At 36.7% G+C, this 17,993-nt stretch overlaps 1 protein-coding gene across 1 annotated transcript in view; it reads right to left on the bottom strand.

Annotated features, from left to right (window-relative positions):
- Positions 1-395: 395 nt before the first annotated feature.
- LOC107282774 (cyclic AMP-responsive element-binding protein 5) overlaps positions 396-17,993 on the bottom strand; it is a 150,005-nt gene continuing 132,407 nt past the window's right edge. Inside the window, exons 5-8 of the mRNA XM_015810598.2 lie at positions 11,026-11,337; positions 6,079-6,306; positions 3,456-3,564; positions 396-1,002 (exon numbers count right to left, since the gene is read on the bottom strand). Coding sequence (XP_015666084.2) covers positions 842-1,002; positions 3,456-3,564; positions 6,079-6,306; positions 11,026-11,337 — 810 coding nt within the window. The 3' untranslated portion in view covers positions 396-841. The remainder of the gene's footprint in view (positions 1,003-3,455; positions 3,565-6,078; positions 6,307-11,025; positions 11,338-17,993) is intronic.

Raw genomic sequence — 17,993 nt, 5'->3', positions numbered from 1 at the left:
CTCCACAGAAGCTCAAAACCCATATTCAATTTAAGTATGGGTTTCATGTTTTGCATGAATGTTTCATTTTTACACGAATATCCTGGTAGTAGGCAAAAAACCATAACTATTTGGTAAGCAAAAGGCTTATGATATTGAAAAACAATCTCCAGACATGCACGTCCTTTCTGTCCGCATTTAAACCCTTTTTCTAAAAACAGTTAGGCTGAGAAAAATTGGGTTCACTTCCTCCTTTAAGAAAACTTAAAATATTGAATACTTTTAAACTGTTTTGAAATCAGTTTCAATAGGTCAGAAAAAGAGAACATAAACTGACCGCAGAACCCCCTAGGCTGTAACTCCAACAGATATAGAAACATTTTCAAAGCAGAATAATGATTTGCAAAGCTACAAGTATGATTGAGAGTTTAATGGAGCTGAAAAACCATGTACTTATTGCACTGTCAACAAGTGTATGGCTGTTTCATATTTTTTAGGCTTCAGTTTTTGGCTAATGATACTGTTATAAGATGCTTCGATGGTGCCAACCAGCAATGATGAGAAGGACCATGGCTATGTACAGAAGCAGTTTGGCTACAAACAAATGAAGAAGAAACTGGTACCAGAAAATTAGAGAAAGCACCAAGCATCTCCCAAGCTGATAGCATAATCATTGCATAAATCCCTTTATTATTACTAAGCATAAACAATTATTTAATAACTAAAAAAATCAAGCTCATAAGTCTTTTGGGGCTGAAGAGTCCTTCAGATTAGAAATAATCTTGAGAAGGCAATGCCTTTAACAGAAAAGAAACCTGATAGGTCATCATATTTATCATCACAGTTGCTTGATCACTCAATTTTAAAGGACTGGGTTCATGTCTTTTTGATGGCTTGCAAGTTGACTGAGAGTGGAGCCTCCAACATCACCGACGGCAGAGGAAGTAGTAATGGTATTCTGCTGAATGACTTGTTTTTGTGAGCAGGTTGGACGTGGACTAGAAGGAGGACTATTTTCAGGACCTGCACAGAGGAGAAAAAAAAGATTCATTCCTGGTAGAAAGAAATAATATTTTTTTTTAGCAGAGCAAATAATTGAGGAAGCAGACTGCAATATAAAATGTTTAGCTGCAAAAAACCTGTTGTTAAAATTAGAGCAACTTCTAAAACTAAGGAATAACATAAATAAAGGAATCTGTAGAGTTGTCTCCATATTATGGATACTACATTTCTACTTTAAGCTATGTCTGCATATAGCACTTTTAAATAATGGAAAGATACCTCAGTGTAAGTAGTAAGTCAGCAGAATGCTACTTGCATTAACCGAAGTATCATCTCCTTTGGAAATATGAGTCATGTAGTCAAGGCTGCTCCAGCGAAATACTGAGTACTTTGCCTCTTCTGTCCATGCTGTTGTGTCTCCTTTTCAAGCCTTTTGATAGGACTCTGAATGATGCCAAGCAGGGAAAGGAAGGGAGTGCTAATTCCGGATCCCCCCTACACCAAATGGTTGATGGAAATCTGGAAGTAACTGGCTTTACTGGAGTTGCTGCACCATCCCTAGGAAACCCAGTTGGGCTCCGCCATGAGAAGAGCAGTCTCTGGAAGTAGAAGAGGTTGTCACTCTGCAGATGCAGAGAAGATGGAGCAGCAGCAAGTTTTTTTTTTTCCCCAGAACTATTTTATTTTGAATTTCAGCTGAGGGGCAGGTCACTCTTAATAAAGCAGCAAAACCAGGTCTGCCTCCAATTACTCTCTCAACTAGTTCCATAGCCTTGTCTCATGACAGTGACAATATATACACTAACAGTTATATTATATAACTTTCATTTTTTGCATTTTAGGTGTGCGACTGAACTTGTGGCTTGGTTTTTGTGGATAGTACAAATATGCATATCGACTGTAGCAGTTCAGAATTCAAATGCAGACTCTAATGTTTAAAAGCTCTTTCATCCTATTGAAAGCAAGGTATGGCTCCTGCCCTCTTGAATATTGCATCCCTTGAGGTAAGATACGCCCTCACCTTCTTGTCCTTCTGGAAGAGCCCCAAAACCTGGCTCTGACAACTGGCTTGGGACCCCGAATGGGATTTTCCATGTTGGAGGTGGTTAGTGGACTAGGAAGAAAATGCAACCTTCACCCCATAATATTTTGATTGGAAGCTTACTTAATTTTGGTTTATCTAATATTTAATATTTCAATGTTTTATCCCTCAGTTATAGCATGGTATGCTTTCTTATATTTTTCCTGCAAGTGCAGTGCCTGATTATTATTATTATTGGATCAACCAAGTTTTGATTAATTGGTTGTGACAGGAATTGACTGACTGGCTTGTTATCTGAGTTTGACATTTTGGGCTGAAGAAGACTGTTTGGCCCAAAATCACCTAGTCATGAAGAGTTCTTAATGAAACTTTTAATCTCCTGGTTTCTAGCCTGGTGCCTTAACACTAGGGAAACCTTATAAATGTGTATGTTTTGTTTATGTATATGTGCATGCATGTGTGCATCTGCATATTGTGTGTGCATACATGTGTGTATGTATACAGTATGTGTGTGCAAAAACACACATACTGCACAATAAAAGTTCTCAATACAAGTACTCCTCGACTTACAACAGTTAATTTAGTGATTGTTTTTCACACTTATGACCAGTGCAGCATTCAAATGGCCACATGATCAAAATCCGGATGTTTGACATTGACTCACATTTATGACGGTTGCAATGTCCCAGGGTCATGTGATTACCTTGTGCGACCTTCTAACAAGCAAAGTCAATGGCGAAGCCAGATTCACTTAAGAACTGTGTTATTAATTTAACAGCTGCAGTGGTTCACTTAACAAATGTGGCAAGAAAAGTCGTAAAATGGGGCAAAATTCATTTAACAAATTTTTCACTTAGCAACATAAATTTTGGGCTCAATTGTGGTCGTAAGTCGAGGACTACCTGTACAGTCCTATGCAGAGTTATGCAGTAGAAATACAGACAAATAACTACAGAAAAATTTTGAACAGACGCAACATCTCACATTAATGCTGTTTTAGAGAAAACTGTCAATAGCCATTCTGAAATTTGGAATTTATTTTATGTTTTCTAAGCATTAGTTAAAAATATGTTATATTTTATTATGCCAATAATAATTATTAAACATAATACTTATTATATTTCTCATTTTTATGGCCTCTGTGCTGTTAATGTTTTAGAAACTATATTTGTTCTTTTTTAAAAAAAATATTGCTTCTATGATATATTTAGTAATGGTTAAATAAATAACTAATCAACTTTGGCAGTGGCTTCCAAAATCCTTTAAGATACTTTTAGAGATGTCAAAGTTTTTGAGATGCCTCCAATAAATTCTTTTTCTAATTATGTGTCTTTTACTTGATAGCCATGATGTATTAAATACTTGTTCAGGTATCAAGGTGAGCTGAAAAAAGGAAATCTACTATTAGTATATACTATCAGATAACACTTACTTAGGTATCCTTGTGATTCTTTCTGCATAGCTGTTATGGGACAGTCTTTATGAGTTAACAGCAACTGTTTCAGCTGTGCTACCTCATTTTTCAACATGGAAACCTCATTCTAGAAAAGAAAAAAGATAATTTTATTTTAGTAAGTAGGAGGACAAGGAGCTGAGAAGCATTTCTTGGGACCTGATTTTTCATACGATCCTTTTTGTCCTAGGAAAAATGCAGGAGGAAATCTGTATTCTGGGATATGCTTTTACAGCCTAGTTTGAAAGCTTTGGAGCTGACTCTCATTTTTAGGACAATTTTAATTGTCAGAATGGAAGAAGAACTGATAGCAATTGTTAGCTTTCTTGGTAATCTGATTTTAACAGCCTAATCATTTGCTCTGTTGCTCAGTAACAGCACAGAGCTTGGACTCTTCAGATATAGGAGTATCTGCAGGAAAACAACAATTTACAAGATGATGGACACAACACTGTGATTGAAGACCCATCATTTTGTATACATGTAGCATACATGTATGTACAAGTGGGTACAGCTTTGAATGTGATGCATGTCCATCAACTTGCAAACTTTGACAGATACTCCTGCAGACATACTAAATTGTACTATTGAAATGGCACAGCAAAGAAATAAATTTTCTTTAATCACAACCATCCTGCTTTGTCCTTAAGGTCAAATTCAATACATGAAAGTGGCTGTTTAAAACTTTAAAGTTATGGATTCCTGTTCAGATTACTTTTTGGGTGGTGTTCCAGAGGCTGCACTTTGTCAAATGGGTAGGCTTAAATGAATTTTTTTTGGGGTTACATTTAAAGATCCGCCCCTGCACTGAATAATATTGTTCTCCTGTTACAATGGCATACTAGCTTTTGGAAACCTTTGGGGATCAGACCCAAGAAAGTTCACCCCCCCACCCCACATATGCTGTTCACAAAGCATAAAAATGAAGAGTCAAAACATGTTTTAATTGCTTTAAAGAAGGAGCTACAAAAAACAAGTTGAATGGCCCCAAAATATATTTATCTGTAAAGTACAACTCAGGAAAGTCAGACAGAATTAATTAGAGATGGAAATAAAGATGGCTGATAGATATTCCTGTCTTGAGTAATAATATCCCTAAAAATTCATAAGCCAGTTTACCTTTGTTGAAGCTTATATCCATCCACTCATTCAGAAAAGACTATTAGGAATCAGATTTCCTGGTCTTTTGGCTGCATTTGCATAATACAGTATTAAACACACACACACACACACACACATACACACACACAAATTGCCAAAGCTTAATTTACTCATCAGTGATGTCATACTGTATAAAGTACTTTTGAAGAAAAAAAATGCATTGAACAACAGTATATAGATATAGATATGCCTTTACACGCTCCAAATATTCAGAGCATCCTAATTTAGATTTCCTGTTAAGCTGCCATTATTATGTTTAGCCGTTCTTGAGGCCAATGATTTGACAACCATTTTTTTACATATAAAAAAATATAAATACATTTATTATGTCCAGTTATGCAGGAACTTCAATTTACCAGGAAGTTAAGAAAACGTATAATCAAGGTAAGTCTATATACATGGTCTTACTCTTATGTTAAAAGGTCAACAGCAATAACTCTAATTATTTACATTAATCCAAATGGAAGTGACAAGATGTTTCAAGACCAGGCTTTTGATACAGCTTATTTTTATCTCCAGAAATTCATGGGCAGAGGATGAAGATGGTACGCTCTTTACCCATAATCCTGCTCCCCAAATGCCATCAACTGTACTTACAGAGGTTTATACTAGATACCATATATACAGTATGTGTCTCCAATGAGACCTAAATTTCAACGAATTAAACAATTTAGGCCATGTTTGAAGGGACAAGGACCATAAAGTATCTTTTAGCAGCTAGTGATTCAAATACAAGTGGTCCTTGACTTCCAACAATTCATTTATTGTTATTTCAAGTTACAATGGCACTGAAAAAAGTGACCTATGACCATTTTTCATACTTATGACAGTTGCAGCATGCCCATGATCATGTGATCATGTACTTGGCAACTGACTCATGTTTATGACGGTGGCAGTGTCCCAGGGTCATGGGATCACCTTTCTGACAAGCAAAATCAATGGGGAAGCCAGATTCACTTAACAACCATAATATTAACTTAATAATTGTAGTGATTCACTTAACAACTGTGGCAACAAGGGTCATAAAATAGGACAATACTCATTTAACAGCTGTTTCATTTAGCATCATAAATTTTGGGTTCAATTGTGTTCATGAGTCAAAGACTTCCTGAAATATGCTTCAGGGCTAATGGAGAAAAGATTTTATCTCTTACTATTTTTAAATAACTATTTCAGTCCTAATGAAGAGATTGCTTCATGCTGTTGACTGTAAGTCTTTGTACTTGTATAAAATAAAAATAAAATAAAAACACTTTCAGGTAATTTTTGGATTTTAAAATCCTTGGATAATTTTTTTTGCAAACTAAACATTACATTTGATCAGATTCATTGTTTTTCCACTAGAAGTATAATGTAATGCAACTCAGTGTAAGTTTTCTTTTTTAAGGTTTTGCTGGCAAGAAAATGACTATATCCTCAGTGTCTTTATGGTAACCTGTACCTGAAGTTGCATATTTGTCTGGGTGAGTTCTTCTGCTTTCTTTTCCAGTGACATCACCCAAACTTTCCTCTTCTGTCTGCACCGTGTGGCAGCTGCTCGATTTCGTTCCAGAAATTTCCTCCGTCTTTCATCTGGATCTTCATCCACCACTCGTCTTCGACGACCGCCAGAGGGCTGTGGTGGTTGTAGGCTCTGTGTGACTTGCATTTGTTGAGCTGCTCCTGATACCTAATAAGAATCATAACTTTTTAATTAAATAACCAGAAAAGTCATGACACTAGAAGACCAGTAGAAAAAGATAAACGGCATTCCTCCTTGAATACAGACAAACTGATAAATGGTAGAAATTCTGAGACTTCACAAGATATCCTTAAATTATTCTTCGTCTAACACTTTGCATGAAGCAGAAGTTGGCCTTTTGGGACTGTGTTGTGGGAGAGCGCTGCTCCATCTTATTAAAAATGTTTTCAGTTCATTTCAGTGCAGCAAAGAGAGCATTCAGTTCAAGTGTGAATCATTTCAAATGTTATGACACCTAGTATTAATCAAACAAGGAAAGAATCCTGGGACCTTTAATTTTGTTCACGATTTAAAGTCATGCATTTCTCCTTTGCAACCCAGCCAGCCTTGGCCAATTCCCAGATTGGACTATATAGCAGGACGAAGTTGAAATAAATTAAGTAAGGTAAAATTGTTACTTTTAAAAAAAACTACTAGGGAAATCATAGAATGAAGTCTATTAAATTCTATTATATTTCTCAGATACTGTATATTTTCAATTTGATATTACAAGATCATGAATAATTGGGACTTAATTATAATAAACATTTTCATAAACAAAATGTAATGCTAAAAAATTCCTAGGGCCCTAAGAATCCATTTGATATAATTACAAATGTATGTAATATGTGAGTTAATCCATTTCATACAAAGCAGCAAAAGAAAACGGGTCTAGTAAAAATTGGATTTTGTCTTGATTCCTGAATCTGTATGTTTCTTCTATTCTTTACACCCTTACATTTCTAGTCATTCATTTATAAAACATAAATTCATTAGGTTTCTGCTGGCTGTTGAAAAGTTTGAAATTTAATACAGGGATGTGGCATAACATAATCAAAATTATGGCAAAAGGGAAACGTGACTCCTAGCAACAAGCTTTGGATTTGACATGAACCATGAAAATTAAGAATTTGGTCCAATACATAGAGTTGGTTAATAATTAGTAAACTGTACCATAAGATTAATGTGTCTGTTGAAGCAGTCTGACCTTAAAGGGGCCAGTACTGAGGGGAATTATATATGGGTTTGGAAAGTAATAACCTTATGTTTATTACTCACTCAAACCATCTTTTATCCAAAGCAATGCCCTCTTCAAAAGTGTCATTACTTTTGCATTCCCATGAGAAACTGAAACTGTTCTGTTGTCTAGCTGACCTATAGATCTTAAAATCGCCATTTATCCTCTAAGCAGCAGGCACAATGTTTTTGAGGGGGGAAAAAATCACTCTCAGCATTCTGAAAGCAGGCTATTTCTTCTCTTGCTTCATCTGCTAAAGTGTGAGTGTTATATCACAAAGATGTTTTTATCTAAGAAGTAATAACAATTGTTTTAGTGTGAACAGCTGAGGAGGGGACTGAGGGCATACCTGCTACTACCAAATCTGCAATTGCAAATGTATATAGGTCCATTTAAACTCTAGGAAAATAATTTAAATTCAGTTCCATACAGATTCAACTGTAGAACAGGGATGGGGAATGATGGCTCTTTTATGACTTGTGGACTTTAACTCCCAGAATTCCTGAGCCAGTTGAAGTCCACAAGTCATAAAGAGGCCATCGTTCCCCATCTCTGTGGTAGAGTGAAGAGTAGTGAATGAGAAGCAAAGAAAATTCCTAGTCTTAAATTCAGACCTAAATATTACTTACTATGAATAAAACAGAACAGAACAAAACAGAGCTGAAAGGGACCTTGGAGATCTTCTAGTCCAGCCCTGTGCTCAAGCAGGAGAACCTTTACTATCTCAGACAGGTGATTGCCTAGCCTCTTCTTAAAAATCTCCAGTGAGGGAACACCCACGATTTCTGGAGGCAAGCTGTTCCACTGGTTAATTGTCCTCACTGTCAGGAAGTTTCTCCTTAATTCCAGGTTGCTTCTCTCTTTGATCAGTTTCCAACCATTGTTTCTTGTTCTTCCCTCTGGTGCTTTGGTGAATAACGTGACCCCCTCTTCTTGGTGGCAGCTCCTCAAATACTGGAATATTGCTATCATGTCTCTCCTATTTCTTCTTTTCTTTAGACTAGCCAAACCCAAGTCCCACAACTGTTCTTCATATGTTTTAGTCTCCAGGCCTTGGATCATCTTAGCTGCTCTTCTCTGAATTTTTTCCAAACTCTCAACATCTTTTTTGTGATATGGTGACCAAAATTGGCTGCAGTATTCCAGGTGTAGTCTTACTAGGGTTTTATAAAGTGGTACTAATACTTCGCGTGATCTTGATTCTATGCCTCTGTTTATACAACCGGATTGTATTAACTGTTTTGGTAACTGCTGCACACTGCTGGCTCATAGTCCAGTGATCGTCCACTAGGACACCAAGGTCCCTCTCACAGTTACTGTTTTTGAGCCAGGTCTCACTCAATCTGTACTAAACGTAAAATTTTGCTTTTCTCCACATTGACACTCATTTTGTTGGATAGGGGCCATTGTTCAAGTTTGTCAAGATCTTTTTGGATCCTAAGTTTGTCTTCTGGGGTGTTGGCTACTCCTGTCAGTTTGGTGTCATCTGCAAATTTGAGGAGTTTCCCTTCAATTCCCTCATCTAAGTCATTTATGAAGATATTGAAGAGTACTGGGCCTAAGACAGAACCTTGTGGTAACCACTGCTTACTTCTCTCCATCTGGATGTGGTGCCTTTGAGGACTGCTTGTTGAGTACAGTTTGCCAACCAGCTATAGATCCATCTGGTGGTGATGTTGTGGTGATGTCTATTCCATCTTTTTCTAGCTTACCAAGGATTAGGTTGTGGTCTATTTTATCAAATGACTTACTGAAGTCTAAGTATACTACATCCACAGCATTTTGCTGGTCTACTAGTTTAGTCACTTTATCGAAGAATGAAATAAGATTGGTTTGGCATGATATGTTTTTGACAAACCCTTGATGGCTACTAGATATAACTTTGTTTGCTTCTAGTTGTTTGCAGATCTGGTTTTTTATTATCTTTTCTAGGATCTTCCCAGGTATTGATGTTAAAATGATTGATCTGTTGTTTCCTGGGTCCATTTTTCTCCCTTTCTTGAAGATGGGAACTACATCAGCCCTTTTCCAATCCTCAGGTACTTCCCCAGTGCTCCAGGATTTATGAAAGATGTGGTGTAATGGTTCTGAGATAACATCTGCCAGCTCCTTCAGAACTCTGTTGGGTCCCAGTGATTTATACTTGTCAAGGTGTTCTCTTACCATTTACCATTTTCTTACCATTTTCTTGCTTATTTTAATTTTTGTTTCTAGTTTGTCTTTTGAAATGGTATGTTGGGCTATAGTTTCTTTTTGCAAAGTATGAATTAAGCAGCTCTGTTTTCTCCCTGTTGTCTGTTATTTCCTTGCCATCTTCTCTCTTTAGTGGACCTACAGTTTCCTTGACGTTTTTCTTGTTAATGTGTTGGAATAAACTTTTTTTTTTATTCTTGATTTCTGTTGCAAGTCTTTGTTCGTTCTGAGCCTTTGCTTTCTTTTGTTCATTCTGAGCCTTTGGACGTTATACATGTGGCAGATAATCAACTAATTATTATACCACACTGAAAGAATAAATCTATATCTTAAGTGCATAATACTGTACATATATATGTAATCTATCAACATTTTAATTAGTTTTTTTTTCTTGTAGCAAAGGAGCAAGAAAAAGAACAATCAAGCAAGTGGATAATGTGGAGAGGGAGGTCATTTATATTTCCACAAGCCCTTTAAAAACAACTACAAAAAACTCCATCACATTGTTAACACAGTCTTGGGCATGTGGATTGTTATGGTATATAAAAAACAAATTGCATACAAAGTCAGCACTCACAATACCATGCACTGAAAGAAATTTTGTAGCAACAAACACTTGAGCTTCTGCACCATTAATGGAGCAGCAAACTGCTGGTAGTGATTATCCATAGCAAAAAAGCAAATATGTAGCGGGAAACATACAATTTAACCTACAATAAATAATTCTGCTACATAAAGCATTCAGTATAGCTTTACAATATGGAAAAGTAACTCAAGGTTCTTTGACAAAATATGGTACAAAAATGGCATTCTTAAATAGAAAAATGCAAAATCAAATAAAAGAGCTCACACCTTCATCATTTTAAGAGTGCAATCCTATGGTACTGAGAAAGAAATGCACCCGAGGTGAGAGAAAACGAGAAAGAGAGGAGAAATTTTCCAGTGGAAGGGGCACCTGACATTGGAAACCATCTCCAGATTTACTGCGGAAGTTCTATGACTATTTGTTTCAAGTCCTATGTAGGAGAATGACAAAAAATATCTATAGTCTCCGTGTGTGTGTGTGTGTGTGTGTGTATTATTATTACTGAAATAAGGGGAAATCTATCTGTCTGTCTGTCTGTCTACCTACCTACCTACCTACCTACCTATCTCATTATCTCTTAGCTGATGTAATATTAAAACAGTCAGGGAAGGAAAGTGAAGTGAATATGTTTTTCCTCCTTTCTTTATGCTCTGTTGGTCTTGTCTCTTGCAACATTAGGTAATATTGCCTAATCAGAATCCTCTGGTAAACTACTCAAGACCTATAATATATGCCTTTCTTTCTTAACTTGGCAACATCAAAATTACAAAAATGATGTAGGAGAATTAAATCTGCAAAAAAAAAAAAAAAGCCACAACAAACTCTTGTTTTTAATATCCATCTTCACATAAGAGAGGTTAGAAAGCTCTACCTGTGCTTGACCGTCTGTATGCAGTGGCGGATGTGGCGAAGTCTGATGATGTGCTGGGTGTGCCTGAAGATGTGAATGAGAATGATGGTGCTGGTGTTGGTGCTGGTGATGAGGATGGTGTACTGGATGCTGATGCTGATGGGGGTACGGATGATGGGGTGGAAGGGTCTGGTGTTGATGTGGATGTGAGTGCATATGATGGTGGGCTGGTTGGTCTTGTCGAGAGCTCATCATTTCCATCATATGACCCACGGTGTTCATATTTCCATTGGAGATGCCCGCAGGAATATGAGTCAAAGCTGCTTTCAACCTCTACAGAAAAAAAGAAAAAAGAAAAAAAAAGAAAGAAAACAGTATTAAAATGGAGCATGCAGGTGATTATCTGAATATGTTACAAAACCTTTTGTGTAGGACAGTGCATTTTTGCTCCATTCAGTGTGTATTTCTATTCGTGACATCTCTGGGTTTAAACATGCTTAATTGTGGCAGGATAATGCCCACCTTCCGTAGGAAACAGTTCCCCCCTGAGGGTATAAAAAACACAAACACCTGACTTACAAATCATCTTAACTGGTTTAAGATAGTTTACTATTAAAGGGGTATAAATAATAACAATAACAATAACAACAATAATAATAAAAATAATAGTAATAATTCCATCCTGCAACGATATCTGTAATACCATCAAACATCCACATCTGCCTATCCCAGGTCCTTGGTAAGGACTCGATAAGTAGACAAAAATGCCAAATCCAGTCTGAACATCTGGTTGACTGTGCGATGATCAACAACAACAACAACAACAACAACAACAATAATAATAGGGTTGGAAGTCGTCTAGTCCAGCCCCCTGCTCAGGCAGGAAACCCTGTACCATTTCAAACAAATGGCTGTCCAGTCTCTTCTTAAAAACTTCCAGTGTTGGAGCATTCACAGATTCTGGAGGCAGGTTGTTCCACTGATTAATTGTTCTAACTGTCAGGAAATTTCTCCTTAGTTCTAGGTTGCTTCTTTCCTTAATTAGTTTCCATCTATTGCTTCTTGTCCTGCCTTCAGATGCTTTGGAGAATAGGTTGACTCCCTCTTTATGAGCTATACATTATGAGCTCAAATAATTTCTAATTGCAATCTTCCCAAGCTTGATAAAGAAATAAAACATTAATCCATGATAATATAGTATTTTTTTCAGTTCTTTTTCATACTTGGACTAGAATAAAAAAGAAACAAAGAGTTTCTCTTTTTTTACTTTCTAGATTACCTCTAAATCTAAAATAAATAAATAAAATAAAAAAGCAAAGCAAAGCATATAGTGCAAGAAAAAAAAATAACTGATGGCTTTAAACATCAAAATGCTCATGTATTTTAAGTGCAGTACAGCATATTCAGGCATAGCTAAAAACAAATTAATAAACATGTAACTCAATATTATATCATAGAATTTCAGAAGGGGATTTTAGACCGGCATACCGTACCACTTAAAATCTGATTTGCGGCCTAATGGGAATTCACTATACCTGGATCTTAAAAACGAGAAGGAAGAAATGTGTTCGTACCGTTCATTAATTCTTGCACAAGTTCTAGCAGACTGCTGTGTGATGAGTGACCACAATGTATCCAGAGTTATTTTATGATATGGCATAAATGACATGTAAGACATTTCCAAGTTTCAACCTTTGACTTCTAGAATTCAATAAAACATCTTGCACAAAAAGTTGTACAAACAGAACACCCTTTTTGTATTTGAAATAATTTTCTTCTTCCCTACACTTCACTTGGAAGGAAATGGTTTGCCAGTAAATAGAAGATGTTTTCTGTTTAGAAGAGCATATTTGAATACAATTTGTAATGCTTTATTAGTAATATATGGTATATTTATTTTGAAATAAAATTTCTGTGGTGGGCAATGGCAAGTCCTTTGAAATATAAACAAAATATAAACAATATTACTTGTTTTAAAATACCTTTAATCATCAATTACTGAAAAGCTATTAAAACTGTTAAATTCAATAGTCTGTTTCCAGTTTAAATTGTTAAACTTGGTTTTTAAAAATAACTGGAGCACAGAATACTGTTTCTCTATAAAGCATATTGCAATTTAATATACCAAAACACATTGTTAATTTTTTTTAGCAAATCCTGAAAGAAAAAAAAATCAGTGCCAATACCATATTTTTTTGTTAATGAGAAATATCTTTAAACTTATTTTAATTTTTCTCTCTATTTAGGGAGGATGTAAAAATTCTTACACTGGACATATGTATAATATGTATAATAATATGTATAATATAAACCATTTACAAAGAATCTGAAAAACTTCTATAAATATTTTTTTTAACTTTTTAGTATATTATAGCACTTTATGGAGATTTTTTGGCGTTGAAATGTCTATTTTCTTTTTGGTGAAAAATTGGAGATGTGAGAAGCAAGGAATCAGAAATTGTTGAAATATCTCTGATGATTCTTGGTTTGACAAGAGACTGAGCAAAGAAAAAGCACTTTCAAATTTCGGAAATGAAGAGACCAAAATTAGTCTCATTAACAATAACTTTTATTGACTTAACGGAAAGAAGTGATCAACGATAACTTGTTAAGAAAGAAAACAAGGGCTGCAAATTCCACCTTAAGAAACTCTTCACTTTAAAGATGTCATCATCATATAGACTGAAATATATGTTAACATACTTTAGTATTGGTCTGATTTTGTTTAATTAATTATGAACCATCACTTCCAATAATAAAGATGTAAATGTTAAGAGAAAACTGCATACTAAAATAACATGAATCCACTATGCACGTGTATTGTATGTATAATATTTAAATTCAGATTTATGAAAGAACATATAGGAAATGTCATAGAATATGGATGAACTCATTTGAAAATATCATTTGAAACTTTTTTTGTTTCACTAAAGACAACATGAGCTATAAAACAGAAAAAAATAATGACACAAAAGAGAGTGTACAAAGTAGAAAGTAGAAAAAAGAAAGGACTGATGTTAAGTTTTAGTCATTAGTTCCTTAATACATAATACTTGGCATAAAAATGAATATAGTACAAGCAAAATATATCAAAATGGACTAATCCAGAACTGATCTGGACCATAAATTATGGTAACTGGAGAGGACTGAGTTGTATCATGTTTAAATAGTCCTCTTTACCAATTTGCATCATGACAATACACACATTGTGGGAGCTGATCAAAATAAATAAGTACAGAAACACCCAATGACTTTATGCCATTCATCTGACTTTGCAAATTAGTCCATCCATCCATTCATCCATCCATCCACCCTCCCATCCACCCACCCACCCATCCATCCTTCCTCTCTAAATATATTTGCCTAGATTTACTGTAAAAAGGCACAGAAACATCACAAGCCAGTAAGTGAAAGAAAAGAATTATCAAGAAATTCTAAATCATTCTTACCTCCTGCACAAAAACACAAGTACATCAAACTTTGCTTACTGTTCTTTCTGCTGTACACACAAATGGAAAAATATCCACAGCTATCCTAATTGTTAAACATGAGCACATGCTATTGCCTAACTACAAAACAATAGTAACACCTGAAAAATGCATCCAAAAATAGGGAAGATATAAGAAAATGTACCATCTTTTTCAAACAAGGCATTCTTTTTCAAAGTAGAATCTGCTGAATGAAGTAGGTTGGAAAACTACCATTATTTTGGTAAAGGACCAGCAATATATTATTAAGTGTGTTCATGCAATCCAAATGCAAAACTCCCACAAACATGTATTTGCCAATTTTTTTTATAAATGGTGACTATTAGTCGGTAAATGTGCCCACGCACTGTTTATCCAAACGATTCTTCTTTGATGGTATATTGCCCCATTTGCTGTTATAAATGACATATTACACAAGCAGGCTCTTTCTCCCTTTCCTTCTTACCCAATTTCCTTAAGTTTGTGGGATGAGAAGGATGTTAATATACAAAGGAACATCTTACCTTATTACATAAACAACTAACTCCCTGACACAATTTTCATTCTCCAAAGAATACATTATTCTATTTTGTTCCCATAGACCCTTCAACCATGTTTATTTATTTGAGAAGGCAAATCAGGAAGACAGTGAAAAGCTTGATGTGCAGCTGGGTCATCTCAATGAGGGGAATTTTTATTTTGTCTCTGTAGTTTAAAAGCTTCTTTTCTGGACCGGGACGCCTTGCGCACAGTCACTCATGCTCTGGTCACCTCCTGCCTGGACTACTGTAATGCTCTCTACATGGGGCTTCCCTTGAGGAGCACCCGGAGGCTCCAGCTAGTCCAAAATGCGGCCGCGCGGGCGGTGTTGGGAGGGACTCGTCGCTCCCACGTAACGCCGCTGCTGCGCGAGCTGCATTGGCTGCCGGTGGCCTTCCGGGTGCGCTTCAAGGTGCTGANCCCATCGGCCTGTACGCTCCCACAGGGTGGGCCTCCTCAGGGTGCCGTCGGCCAGACAGTGCCGGCTGGCGACCCCAAGGGGGAGGGCCTTCTCTGTGGGAGCTCCCACCCTCTGGAATGAGCTGCCCCCAGAGATCAGGGTGATCCCTGATCTCCCTTCCTTCCGCCGCGCCCTTAAGACATGGCTATTCCAACAAGCAGGACTGGCCTAGGGTAATTTTTTAGAGGGGTTTTAATTATATTTTAATTAGACAACATTTAAATATTTCTTTTTAACTAATTTTAAATTTTGTAATTGTTTTTGGTGTATTTTAAATTGATTGTCAGCCGCCCTGAGTCCGCAAGGAGAAGGGCGGGATATAAATTCAAATAAACTAAACTAAACTAAACTAAACTTTGCCCAATGGAAGGTGGGCTCAATGCCCTGGTAAACGAATCTACTTTAGCTGGTTCTGTAGAAGCAGATCCAATCTCTCTTTAGTTTTACGATAGATCAACTCTATTTTGACATGAGGCTTATATTGCTTGAACAAAAATTTACTAATTACCCACACCCTATGTTGTGCTTTTCATTAAAGTTACTGATTCCCCCCCTTTTAACCTTTTCAGATAAAAGGCCTTTAAAAACCACCCCTCCAAATCATGAATCTCTGTTACCTTTTAGTGAGAATATTTGATGCAAATCCGCACAGAAGAAGCTTTTTGTAAACACATTAATCTACTTGGGCTAGTTAAAACACACACACAAAAAAGCTTCACTATTTCTTCAGCAACAGAATTGAAGATCCTTAATAAAAATATTTAGACTTCTTAATCACTATGATAAGTAAAGAACTGTATTAGAAAATGAGTAATGGTTTAAAGAATGAGTGTTTGAAATATCAATTGGTTTAGAAAATGCAAAACTGCTGATCTTTTCAATTAACCTGGGATTTCAGTTTCTGAGTTACTCAATCTATGGGCTCATTCTTACTTCCATCTACTCATGAATTGGAGATGTCTTGCTGATCATCATTAAAGGAAATGTCCACTCCTTCATCCCAATTGCTATACAGGTGGCCTGAAGTCACGTTGCTATCAAAGTAAAATTTTCTTCACTGATGCATGTTTTGACAAAACAAGCATCTATAATACCTGGGAGATAAGGCTGGCAATCATGTGATCAAGGACAAGGATTTGCTCAATGCATGCTGACACTTCAAGTCTCTTAGGGCACAATACTTCCCCACCTGCTTTTTATATCCGTTTTGGCTCAGGTAGACTTGTGAGCCAGATTTCTTTTTTTCCTTTTGCCAATAATTCTCTAATCTATAAATTATATGAGAGCAGATTTAAAATACAGAATGGTAGAGAGGTGAGGAAATTGCTTAGCAAGTTAAAAATGTATACCTGGCTTTTTCTGTGTAGCCATAACAATGCCAATGTGAAGAAACATGTATAAAGATATCATGATGCAAACAGCACCTTTTCATATTTGTATTGTGATGTCATGCATAAAGGTCAGAGTCTGCATGGTAGCATTGGTAGCATTTGCTTTCTGTCCCATTCTGTAGAAATCCATGAAAATATATATATGCTCACCACACAACCCAATGGGGTGAGAGAAAACAACTGGGGAGGCATGGATGAAGTGTGCAGCAAGAAAAGGAGGGAAGGGGTGCACCGTACTTAGGGACCCTTGGCAAGGAGACAGACAGCATGAGAGGGAAAAACAACTGGAGAGACACGGAGGCAACGGATAGCCAAAAAAGGGGGGGGAAGGAATATGCTTAAGTTAAGAGCCTGTGATAAGGAGATGGATAGTGATGGGGTGAGAGAAAACAACTGGGGAGGCATGGATGAAGCATGCATGAAGATGGTGTGTCCTAGGGAGCCATTGGATTTCTTGTAGACTAGGACAAAGGATTCAACTTTGCAGTCGCTCCCAAACACATCCCCACTGAAACCATTATATGCGGAGTTGAAACCAGCCTGACCAAAATCAACGACGCTAACAGAATCAGACTCGAAATCACCAACATCCTCTGCACCAACAAGCCACCCAAAAGCAACTTACCCAAAGAGGAACAGACAGCACTACTTAACCTGAAAGAAGACACCAGCATAATAATCCTACCAGCAGACAAGGGCAATGCCACAGTGGTTATGAACACATCTGACTACCAAGCCAAATTAACCAAGCTACTCCAAGACTCCACATACAAACCCCTAAACACAGATCCCACCACCTACCTGGAAAAAACCACTAGATCCAAAATAAAAGCCTCCCCCATCAGTGAAGAGATCCAGCAAAGAATCATTCCCAGAGAGAAATCATCCAGATGCCCTAAGCTCTATGGTCTCCCCAAGATACACAAAGAAGAAACCCCACTTAGACCCATAGTCAGCTCCATAGGCTCACCTCTACAAAACCTAGCCAAATTTCTCGCCAAACAACTACAACCCTATGCAGAATCCATCACCTCACACGTAAAAAACTCATTCCAGTTCATAGAGATCATAAAGAAACAAAACTTACAGCCCAGCGACCTACTCGTGAGCTTCGATGTCATATCCCTCTTC

This window comes from Protobothrops mucrosquamatus, unplaced genomic scaffold (genome assembly GCF_001527695.2).
Source record: "Protobothrops mucrosquamatus isolate PMUCROS unplaced genomic scaffold, P.Mucros_1.0 scaffold12, whole genome shotgun sequence".
NCBI lineage: Eukaryota > Metazoa > Chordata > Lepidosauria > Squamata > Viperidae > Protobothrops > Protobothrops mucrosquamatus.
Note: the sequence above shows the minus strand (reverse complement) of the source record. Positions and strands in the feature narration are given on the sequence as shown.